General features: G+C 35.9%; 1 protein-coding gene across 5 annotated transcripts in view; it reads left to right on the top strand.

Annotated features, from left to right (window-relative positions):
• Positions 1 to 12,459, top strand: part of SIPA1L2 (signal induced proliferation associated 1 like 2) — a 144,435-nt gene that overhangs the window by 78,957 nt on the left and 53,019 nt on the right. For all 5 annotated transcript variants that reach the window (XR_014850834.1, XM_085055481.1, XM_085055479.1 and 2 more), the window contains 2 exons: positions 736 to 1,312; positions 5,209 to 5,483. Coding sequence is in view for 4 of the 5 variants with exons in the window: in XM_085055481.1 (XP_084911607.1) it covers positions 736 to 1,312; positions 5,209 to 5,483 (852 nt within the window). In the remaining variant the exon portion in view is untranslated. The remainder of the gene's footprint in view (positions 1 to 735; positions 1,313 to 5,208; positions 5,484 to 12,459) is intronic.

The raw sequence follows: 12,459 nt of genomic DNA, 5'->3' as shown, positions 1-12,459 counted from the left end.
CATGTGACTGTATTTCAGTCAAACAAATAGTAGTTGTAGGTAGTGTGCACAGTATTTTGAAATTCTTTCTCAGTTGAAATACATTACGTAGATATCAATTAGAGGTATAACTATCAATTGGGAAATACTCCTGTTTCTTCTAAATTTTGCTGTGAACTGTCTAGAGTAAGAATTGCAAATATCTTCCAATTTTATGAGCACAGAGTAGGCATCTTAAACAGGTGTGTAGAATGCTCCATTATAGTCACATTTGACACCAATATTTTTTCTTTATATTCACACTTTATTTTAGAAAAAGATTTGAGGATAAATTTTTTCTGTTTCTATTTATTCATTTTTTAGTTTTAAGATGATGCAACTGAGTGACAGCTGAAAATGATAGACTTACATAAAAATAATTTTAAAATATACTTCTCTCATTTATTTCTCACAATGCTTTTTTATATTTATTCCATTAAGGAACAGAGACATTGACACCCTAAGAAGTTATCTTTGATTTTTTTTTAGTGAGATACATCCATAATATCTTTTATATATTTAAAAGAAGAAAGCCATTTTAAAACAGCCCAATCAGTTTCCTTGATGTGCCTGAAACATCTACAAATTGGCATGTCAAAGCTGTATTCAATTGTGTAAATGGATTGCAGAGATCACAGTTCTGCTTATCAGATGATTTTTTATTTTAATGGAGTTAATAATTTTGTTGGGTTTTGTTTGTTTTTTTCCTATTTCCAGTGTTGGTGTTTCACGATCAAAAGATGTTCCCCCATTTGGTCCACCCATTCCCAAAGGAGTAACTTTCCCCAAGTCTGCAGTCTTTAGGGACTTCCTTTTAGCCAAAGTCATCAATGCTGAAAATGCAGCACATAAGTCAGAAAAGTTCCGAGCCATGGCCACAAGGACACGTCAAGAATACTTGAAAGATCTGGCAGAAAACTTTGTCACCACAGCCACAGTGGATACTTCAGCCAAGTTCAGCTTTATTACTTTGGGGGCAAAAAAGAAGGAAAAAGTGAAACCAAGGAAAGATGCACATCTATTCAGTGTTGGAGCGATTATGTGGAATGTGATTGCCCGAGATTTTGGCCAGTCTGCTGACATTGAATGTCTCCTTGGGATCTCCAATGAGTTTATTATGTTGATTGAAAAGGAATCGAAAAATGTCGTGTTTAACTGCTCCTGCAGGGATGTTATTGGATGGACGTCTGGATTAATGAGCATCAAAATATTTTATGAAAGAGGAGAATGTATTCTTCTGTCTGCAGCAGATAATTGTACTGAAGACATCAGAGAAATTGTTCAAAGACTTGAAGTAAGTACAGTTTCTAAGTTGGAATTCCAGTTTCTTTATGAACAGTTATTTGTCTTCATCTTCTTCGAGGTATAATTAAAAATGTTCTATGTTTATAGTTCAGGAGTGTTTTCAGTCTTCAGAAAGCATTACAAATAGTAATCTTCACAGCAGCATGTGAGATAAATGTTATCAATCAGTTTTTCAGTGGTAAGGATTCATATCAGGCAGATATGATTAATCTGATTACTTGCCAAAGGCCATGGATGGTGCCAGTGTTGAAATTAGGACTGAAAAACTGAAAAGCTTTGGCTTCCTCTTGCTGTAGCCTGTTCTCAAATCACACCCTTGTAGGTAGAAGTATCGTTAATTAACAATATATAAAATCTGAATGTGTAAAATATACTTTGACGTTTTGTAAATATCCATGAGAATATTAGTGGAAAATTTTATGTAAGTGACTCTGCTGATTTGTTCCTCTGTACTGAACAACTGCAGGAAGTAAAGAAAACTAGACCAGCTAATGCCAGTTTTAACAGTGACTGGATAAAGTTTTTCAGACACTTGATGACCCTGTCAGTACTGCTGTCCTGTAACTACTTCAGTCAGTACAAATGAAATGACAGGAACTCCAAGGTAAAAGTGCTGATGCATCTAGTGGTTGCACTTCACTCTGTGATCTTGATTTAAGTGATTTAGATGGTCTTAGGTTGTTTTTTTCTATTAGAAAGCCTGTCACTGAAAAGAAACCAGTCTGCTTACAGTTTTCACACTGAACATTGTGATTGCAGCTGATGATTTAGGGCCTGTGTAGTACTGCAGTCACATTTAGCATTGCTCAGTATCTCCCTTTCCCTGCCACCTATCCAACTTTCACACTAATTAAAAGAATTAATTATCATTACTTGTTTTAAAACAATTTTTGTCCCTTTTTCTTGCCTAATCTTTCTCTCCTTTTCTCCTGCTTCTTCCTGTCTTTTGAAAGCTGCATAATAATGTTATTTCCTGGTTGTTTTATAACATTGAATGCTTTCTACAGTCCTTACATACATTTGGTATAGAACCATTAGAACCACTAAAACTATTTAAAACTCTGATGCCACACTTTATACACAAGCTTTTAAAAGCTTTTAAATGACTCAGAATACAGCTAAGGTTAACAGCCAGATGTACCAGCAGATGCTAAACATAAAAGCTCAAACTGTGATGTAATATCAGACTTCAGTGACCAGATGATTAACCCTTTTCAGTCATGAGTTAAAGCGTTTCTTAAAACCAGGGAGTAAAATGTTGCAATTACTAAATGAGGTTGTCAAAGGAGTAACTACACTTTATTGCCTGGTTTTAAATCATGCGGGCAAATAGGAAACCTATCTGAATATCCAGATTAAGAAAAGATGTAAAAAGCTGGCTAAGACCATGATTTTGGCTTGAACCGAAACAATCAGTCCAGGACTGAAAAAAGAGCTGTGACTTGCTAGTCTAGAGAAATTTGTATTTTTTTGGAAGAGTATCTAGTTAGAGAAAGTAGAAAGAGTGACAAACTATGGATTAACTTGCAGGCCTGTGTTTGAAGGCAAGAACAGCAGTGGTTTTGTGCTTTAAGGTAACAGAGAATGGCAGAGTGATAAACGATGAAATGGAAACACTTAATGGATCTTTAAACCAGAATCTGAGTTGACAAAATTTCCTTACTATCCTGTATATTATGAAAACTCTTCACCTTCTTCCTGACACTTAAAGGATCTCTCTCTTTTAACTTGGTCTGTTTTAAGTGCATTCAGAGAAGCCAGCTTTTAGTTCATTTGTGGCCACAAGATCAGTGAAGCTGCAGCCACATGAGCAGAATGCCCTGTTTTGAAGTGGAGCAGCACTATGTTTAATGTGACATTACTGTGTAATGTGCAGTGTTAACTTTTAGGGGATATACGCCTGGGGAGGACTAGATCTCCTGGAATACTGCCAATTGGGAATTGGTGAATCTTTGGCAGAAATCTTTATCTTTCTTATCTTTTAACTTTTGAATATTTAACTAATTTGAAGAAGAGATTTTGAGTACTCTGAGTTGGGGAAATCCATACTCTTTGGCTGGTGCATTCATTTTGCAGTATTCTATAATTGTGACATAATGATAAAGAGGTGTCAGCCCCCCCCCAAAAGAATATTATGTAGCTTAATAAGGATAAAATTCCATCCTTCATATGGGCTCCTGACTGTAATAGCGTGTTCTTCTTTTCAGTGCATGACTAAATATATATTTAGTGACAGAAGTGTAGCTAACGAAGAGCTGAAAATTGCCTTTTCACTTATCTAGTTCACAAATTATGAGAGTCTTACTGAAATTTAGTCATGACTGAAGAGCTGAAAATAAAAGAGCTAGGTTAACAGTAGGTTAAAGTTTTCAGTATACTTTATACTTCTAATACTATATGCACAGTTATAAACACAGTAGAAAGTTCTGTTTAAAAAGGAAATTTTCTGAAATATACCAAAACCTCAGAGCTCAAAAATGGCAAAGGAAATAGCTGCTTTATTTTTTTTGTTTGTTTGTTATGAAAACCCAGAATGTGACTTTGTAAACAAAGCCTCCAAAGTACATTTTGGTCATCTTAAAAATGTCTTTCACATTTTAACTTTGAAACATACATCTTCAGAAATAACTGGAAAGATTATGAATCAAAGTGCTACCATTCAGCTATCCTAAATTTTCCAGGCAATGATTCTCAGAATATCAGATCCTTGCAATATCTTCAGTATTTCACGGTTCACAGAAGATGGTCCCTTAATGAATGACGGCTAATTGTATTTCATTTCATTCTCACAGATTAAAAGCATGGGTATACACCAGCTTCCTCAGGAATTGCTCTTAATGTAGCATGACCTTGGGAAAATCCCTTGGTCTGTATTGTAACATATGCATCTCTAAAAGGCAGATATTTGCCTTGATGGAGTGTTTATGGGAGATCTTTGATATGTGCTACAAACAAAGATCTTTGATAATGCTATTCATGTTGGTTAAGTTTTTGTTCTAATTGTACTAATGAAGCTAAAATACTAACTGTTTTTGTGACACTGACAAAAGGGAAGGCTGGGGTAACTCTCAAACTTCCGTGTAATGAGGGCTAGAATTTTGTCTTCTCAGTCTGGTGCAGTATCCCAGCTTACAGGCTGTTGCCATGATTATGTTTTACATGGCAAAACTGTTGAGAACTTGTTTCACAGTATATAGAAATGAACCTGCTTAGCAAAATCTGATTTTGAAGGATTTTGGCTACTCTGTATAATGACAGAATTACTTTTCATTGAATATGAGGAAAGTAATTTTTATGTTTCTAAGTTTCCCAGTGACATGAAAACTCTCATCCCATTTTAGTGATATCCACATCTGGAGATGATGGTAGTTAGGAATCTGCCTATGAAGCAACATAAATTAATATTTTCTTCATTGCTATTTTCTTGAGGAAAACAAGCTGCTAAAACTGAAGCACTTCACTCAATTTGGCTCATATTATATCTCGGGTTTAATACTGTTTAATACTGAATAAAAAATGCCTGCACACCTGCAGTCAGTGAAAAAGAATGAAGTAATTGACAGGGCAGCATTTTTCTTGCTTTGTGTTTTGGAACTAAACCAGCTGTAATGTTTTTAGTGAGATGTAAATGGCATTGTGCTAATGTTGGGCAAGGGAGAGGAGCTTGACCTGGGTCAGCTGCCTGCCCTGGAGATGTAAGATTTTTAACATCATGAATTGTTTCATTCATTTTATTTTATGCAGAAACCTCCGTTCAAAAATAAATGTTAAAATAATTTAATGTTAGTATATACTCAATATCAAGCCATAGATGACTTCATAGTGTTTGTAAACAGATCTGTTTGTGTGTCCTGACAATGGCGTAACAATCCGGTGCTTCCTCAGATAGTGACCAGAGGATGCGAAACCACAGAAATGACCCTGCGGAGGAATGGGCTGGGCCAGCTTGGATTCCACGTCAACTTTGAAGGGATAGTGGCAGACGTGGAGCCCTTTGGATTTGCATGGAAAGCAGGCTTACGGCAAGGGAGCCGCCTGGTTGAGATCTGCAAAGTGGCTGTGGCAACTCTGACTCATGAGCAAATGATTGACCTTTTACGCACCTCGGTGACAGTAAAAGTGGTGATTATTCAACCACATGAGGATGGAGCGCCCAGAAGGTAACCAGCAGCAGCTCTTAATGTAACATTTGTATCTGTTTGGCTTTTTTCCCCTCCACTCCTCCTTAAACAATAGCTCTTCTATTCGAGGCCTTCAGTAAATGGATATTGTCTGTCATTTTTTGTGATAGTATTATTGAGGCTCTTAATGCAGTCTTTTCCCCAAAACCCATATTGACTGGTTATAGAAGATAAAATAAGACCCTATAAGAAATTAAATAGAAAATTTACTTTTGTCTGACTTTAAAAGGGTAAGAAGTAACTAGTGCATCATGACTGAGCTGTTCTGAAACCTGATGTTACTTCTTTTCTTCCATAGGAGAGTTTTATATTTTAATACTAAATTTAAAAATGTGGAATCCTTCTCTTAAAATTGTACCTTGTCTGTCTTTGAGATGCCTCCGACTCCTGACTGTTGAAAAAGATTTGTTTCATTTTTTTCTTATGTTGAAATTTAATGAAAGTAGTGAATTACTTGGTTCTGGACATACATGATATCAAGTCTTAGAGTCCTGCTCACTTTATACAGATATCTAATTTATTCACATTAAATAGTGAATTATATCAATGAGTTAATTATTTAAAGCAGAGTAATCTTGTTGCAACATGAAATATATGCTCACACTCAGGGAAAGACTGTAATAAAAATCATTACAGTGACTACCACTGTTTTCAGGGATGAAATGCATTTTTCTTTAATCAGTGTTCCTTTTTTGTTGATAAGACATTCCTCTCCATTATTGAATATCACAAGGCAGAGAAGTAGGAAAAAATTGAACTTTGTAACAGTGGGACTTTATTTCTCACACACCTTGTCTAGTCAGTGTTAATTTGGCTCATTCTAAATGAGAACTGTACCAGAGTAAATTTAATTACTCCTCCTCTTGTAGCAGGCCGACTTTAAATCTCTTGTTGATTTTTAATTCAACAGAAAAAACATTAGATGTGTTGCTTTTGGCAAGACAACAAGCAATAAAATTTTACGTAGCGTGCAGCACTGTGAAGTCGATGCCAACTGTATACGAATGCTGTTTAATTGGTGGCAATTCTCCAAGTAGTCATTGGCCTGATGTATGACACACAAGTGCTGTCCCCTGCCTCAACCTGCATGCTGATGCCTTCCTCTCTGAACAAAATGCCTGTGAATGGAGAATACCACCCTTTTGCTTAGTTGGATAGAAATTTGCAATTAAGCCTCTCTTTGCTTAGCTTTGCTATTCTCACCATCTGCTTCTGGGTATGAATTTTCACTGACTTGTTTGGTATACATTTCCAAGCTGTTTACAGAATATGAGCCTAATGAGCTGATCCTATTATATTGAAGGTAAAAATGTGTATTTTATAGGCCCTGATAGAAAAATTCATACTGTATGAACTGTTTATATCTCCTTTGATATAAATCTTCTTCTAGAGATAAAATGTTTAAATCCCAGATCAGTGTGATACATAGCACCCAAGTCTGTGTGTAGGAGGAGTTTGAACTGAGTGCTACCACACTAGGAAAAATCTGCAAAAGCTGCTCCTCTTTATAATTTTTAAACATTTTTAAAACTGTGACTAATTACTTAAAAAAAGAGAGTTTTTTTAAACTGTGTCTTTTCTAAATTTTTTTTAAAAACATTTTTATTTCAGATCTTTTTAGCTTCACCTTTCTAGTATTAAAAAAAAAAGTCTCTTCCTCTCAAATAGCAATTTCTCACTGAAACAGAAATCTGCTTATTTTCCCTTTATATCCCCAAAAATATGATCAGAGATTTTGATTGCCTGGTCTCCAGAGGGTTTTAAGCTTGCCTTTTTGCAATGTTTATAACCTAAACAGAGTAGACAGAAAGCAATATAGGTATTGGGTGAGGAGTCTGAGAATTTCAGTTGACAAATATGATCTGTGAAATTGTTTGTAAAATATGTTAATGAATGAGGGAAAGAGGAGCAGGCAGAAAGTAAAAAATTATCAGAATTTTGTGGAAAGAACATAGCCTATCATCACTGCCACTTACTAGTTAAAACTTGCGCAAATCCATCTTTCTATCTCCTACTCAATTGCTTCTCTTAGCCTTCTGCAGTGTCTTGTCATAAAAACAGAATAGTTGAGGCTGAAAAGCACCTCTGCAGGTTGTTGAGTCCAACCCCATTGCTCAAAGTGAGGTCAGCCAGAGCAGATTGCTCATGGACATGTTTCACTGAGTTTTGTGTATCTCCAAGGATGGAGATTCAACAATTCAATATTTCAGTTTCAGTATGCAATCATCCTTTCAATAACAAAAGTTTTTATGTGACTTAAATGGAATTTACTGTACTTCACTTTTGAACTTTATGTCCTATGCTTTCACTGGATACAGCTCTTAGTCTGTCATCTTTTTTCCCTATCACCCTGTTAGGCATTTTATGCACATTGGTAAAATCCCTCCTGAGCCTTCTCTTTCCCTGGCTGATCCCAGCACTCTCAGCCTCTCTCTGTGTTTCAGATGCTCTCATCCCTTAATCGTCTTTGATCCTCTGCTGGACTTGTTCCATATGTTCGTGTCTCTCTTGTACTCTGGGATCAGGTTTACTCAGAAATTTACAGGTAGTAGTTTTGGATGTAAAACAGGAGCATCCAGAGAATTAAAATCCATTTCACCTTCATTTGACAAGAAATGTCTCTGTCCTTGAAGAATCCCTGCATGGCTAAATAGGATAGAATCAAGCCTCTGTGAGTGATTGCAAACCCATACCTTGATAAACATTTAAGGCAGGTGTGACAGCTCATCCAGAGAGAACCTTTTTAGTATCAAGTAGCTGTAATAATTATCAAATAACACTCAAACCAGACATACAGATATTTTTGTCATATTTGGGGGTCCATCAGTCCTTGACCCACACATTACATGTGTGTAGTAGAATGGCTAAAAGGCAGGAGAAAGCTTTACATCTCTGCTCCAGTAATTATTGCTTTTATTCACAGTTGGTTTTAGAGGTTTTCTGCTAAGAAATGATACATCAGACTATCTGACATATGTAGGATTGTACAGTTGGAGGCTGAAATAACTGCCTTGAAAGTTTGACTCATGCTACAGAGTGTATGATCTTCTGGCAATTGGGTAGACTTTTCTTCTCTGTATTTCAACCTGATTTCTCAGAGTACATGCTGGTGGTTTGTTGGTTTGTTTTGTCTGTTTCTACTTCAAATGCTATAATCTAGGGTTTCAAGTTCAGACACTAAGTTTTTGGCCGCAGTGCATAGATATAAAAATACATGCATCTTTGTTTCTAAAAATATCAGTTGCATTAAAATTTACATACATTTACAAGAATATTAATATAATTTTAGCAAAAAAAATCCATAGTTCCATGAAAAAATCCATATGTATAATTTTATTAATGTCTGTCTTTCATTTTCGGAGATAATCAGCTGATTTCCACTGCTTGAAGGAGTAGTTTCTGCTTAGCTTTGTCTGCTGGGTTTTATGAATAGCAAGCAATGAGGAATTTCTCTTTGGGTTGCCTACTAGCACTGGTTCCATGCTGGGATCAAATTCTGAAGTGCGTTTACACAGATTGGACGTGAGTGCCATGGAGTGTCTTGGAAATTGTACCCTTCAAGTGAAAATGAATTTTATGTGTGCAAGGGTGTTTCCAAAGCAGTCCCTTGAAAAAGCATCAGCTGAAGTGGAGATCTTTAATCAAGTTCTTGGCTTGATTTTTTTTGTCTGTCAGCTTACCCACAAATAATCTTCAATCCATCAGCCCTTTATATTTTAAAAGAAAACCAACAGTATGTAAGTGTGCACCCACTGAGAATAAACTATTAGGAATAAACTATTAACAAGGAATTTTTTTCCCTCTAAACTGTCTTGTATTAATTTATTTCAGCATGAAAATAAACTGTTTGAATGTTGAAGGTGCTTACAAAGGAATGTTACAGAGTGATTAGGAAATTACAGAGGAAAATTCTGTTCAATAAATGTCTTCCATTACTTAATGTAGATCCTTCTACTGAAGTCTTGATAGCAGTGTATGCAAAAGCAATCATGGAATAAGGCCTTTCATTTACTATCCTGTAAAATTAATGAACTTGAGACAAAGCTCCTGCTGTTTTCAGTTTGCTCCAGCAATTAAATAATCATGCACAAATTGATGCAGAAATCAAAATTATTTGTGTGGCATCAGGCTGATATTTAGATAGAAAGAAGAAATTGCTGTTTAAAACATGAATTCTTTAAATTACAAAGCAGTGTTAGAACAAACATGCTGGCCATTGTTTTCAGATGTGAATAAGTATTCTTGTGTCAAATTTGTTTCTGTAGTAGGTCTATCCCTTCAGAATTGTTGATTTGTTCTGTTGTTGCCAACATTCCATGGTGCTGCAGTGCAGTAGCTGGGATTGTGTACATTTGAACAGGAGGGTAATGATGTTCATTCTAATGTGCTTTTGCTGGTGGTGTTACAGTAGTGCTCAAGGACACTATATCCTTAATCAGCCACATCCAATCAAGGAATTCAGGCACTTCTAAATCCATTTTAAACTGTAGATTCTGCTAGATTCTTTTTTTACTACATTTTACCGGTGTGTCTGTCTTAGTTTAACTACAATTATATATAAAAAAGAAACTGCTTGAGAACTGCTTAAGAAACCATTTCTAGGAAATTTAGAAAGCAAACAAAACTTTAAGCAAAATGTTCAGGGCTGGGCTAGAAACAGAAACTGGAGACCTGTATCAGCAGTAGTTTCTACTGTTGGTCTGAACAAGCAAAAGACTTTTTCTGCTGTTGTAAGTAGTTTTGAAAATGGAAATATTTTAGTAACTAAGAAGCTGCTTGTGGGCCGTTTTTAAGTACTACTGCAATTCTCTTCTGGTTATTTTATTCTCTTGAGCCTTGCAAACTCTTTCTTACAAATAGAATCGATGTAATGACTTATTTTATAGTCCTGATGCTTGTTCCCCTTCAACAGTGGTGATTTCTTTGAAATAATTGTCTTTCTGGGCTTTTTTTAAGTACCAGATAACCAGCAGAGTATGGCTTGTTTGGGAAACGCTTTTAGGAAATGGAAGAGGTTACTGTGTGGTGGAGTTTGAATATTGTCGCAGGGGTGTTAGCCATAAGCTGGTGGGATAGTTCATAGGGCCTTCAGATTCTTAATTTTTTAAAAATCTATTTAATAAATTAAGCCACCTGAGCTAGAAGGAAGCCAGGTGTAACATCAGCTGAGGCAGGTTGAAGCAGAAGCACCTGAAGGTGAATGTTTGGTTGTAATAGAAGAATTTGGATGTACCAAACCTTTTAATTACCATCCCTGCTACTAATCTAATAAGGCTGAAAATACCTGAAAACTCTATAGATTATGATGTTTTGTAGAGGTAACTGAAAAAACTGTCACTCAGAAAATGTAATGATATTAATTGAAAGCTGTACTACTTGCAAAAGTTAATACTCTCTACCCAACAAAAAATAAAATGGTAGAAAATCCTTAACTGTATTTCCTATCCTAGTAGAAAAGTATTTGATTTTTTTCTTACACTGAGTTATGAATGAATAGCAGGAGTTAATTATCATTGCTAAAGTTTATTATGTGTACAGTTGTTACAGTCAAGCAGAAAAAATCCCAGAAATTCCTCGCAAAGCTCTGTTTGTCTGTATGGAAAGATGTGAAGAAGCATTCTTGACTCTTTTTTTTTCCTTTTTTCTTTTCTTCTTTCTTCTTGCTATGGAATCGTAGAATCACAGAATGGTTGTGGGTTGGAAAGGACCTTAAAAATCATCTAGTTCTTGTCTGTATTTTTCTTTTTCATGTAACAGTACAGACATAGATGTTCTTTAGGAGTCCTCCAAATTGCTTGTCAGCTCACCAACAGCAAAGCTTCTCTTTAAAACTGAGTAGTAATAAAGATCAGAAGGACAATGAATTTATCTTCAAGAAGGAGGGATTGGCAGCTTCAACTCTTTATCTCCATGGAGGGACTGCCAGAGTTATCATTTGCCTTAAACCAAAGTGATAAGGTGAGCAGCAGCCTTGTCTGAGGCTGCTGTAAGCAATCTCATACATCTGTTGTGGTATGAAATTATTTAAAAGCAAAATTGATTTAATTTTTTTCTTGTTTTTTTAATGTTAATAGGTTTCTAGGATGTCAGAACTTGAAATTTTTGTCTTGACTTTTGGACCAAAATCCTCTTAGACCATGTCAGTATTATGCAGTGTCTTGGACTTGTGCTGTAACTGATATAGGGAGTCAGTGGAGTTAAGATATTCCCTCCAGGAGGTACTTCACAGTGTCAGGAAGGGAAAGTCTATATATGTCTTAATTAACTACATCTCGAGTCTAAGCAAAACTAATCTATTAAATTCTGCTTTTTCAGTTAAGCCCCTAGAATGATATTAAATTAATCTATGTTTTATTTTTTGGATTTCATAGATTGCACAATGAGTCCTCAGTCTCATTGTGACACTTTGGGTGGGCACTGCTGTAGTGTTAGGACAAACATGCCCTGTAATAGAAGTGATTGTTTTCAAAAACAAAGTTTGAGTTGGCAGGATGTAATTACTGACTGTACTGCTAAGTAAAGACTTTATTGAGCAAGATTAGGTGTTTTGTTTTGGAATGGTGATGGAAAGGGATAACTCATCAGTGTAGTAAACCAATGCACACTAATGATTGCTTCTCTATCCTTACGTCTCCCTGCAATTCTAATGCTGAACTAATGTTAAATTGTAACCAGCTTTTCTAATTTCATTGATACCTTAAAAAATTGTTCATGAGGCCTGAAATCTGTAGATAGCTGGGCTCCAAATACTGAAGTTGTACCCAGGAGCTGATACTCACAAGAAGTAGCAGAAAAGAAGGCTTTTGTGTAGCTATCAAGATGACAGGCTGCTGATCATAGTGCATGGAAACTTCTGACTTTTCCGCGGAGATGGCTATTTGCCTAGTTTAACCAGCATCCCTGCCTAATGTAGGCCCTTCACAGAGCCTATTACAGAACCTTTATATGGAATCTG

The sequence above is a fragment of the Lichenostomus cassidix genome, chromosome 3, assembly GCF_008360975.1.
Source record: "Lichenostomus cassidix isolate B80296 chromosome 3, HeHo_3.0, whole genome shotgun sequence".
Taxonomy (NCBI): domain Eukaryota; kingdom Metazoa; phylum Chordata; class Aves; order Passeriformes; family Meliphagidae; genus Lichenostomus; species Lichenostomus cassidix.
The sequence above is the reverse complement of the archived record's forward strand: the minus strand, read 5'-3'. Positions and strand labels throughout refer to the sequence as shown.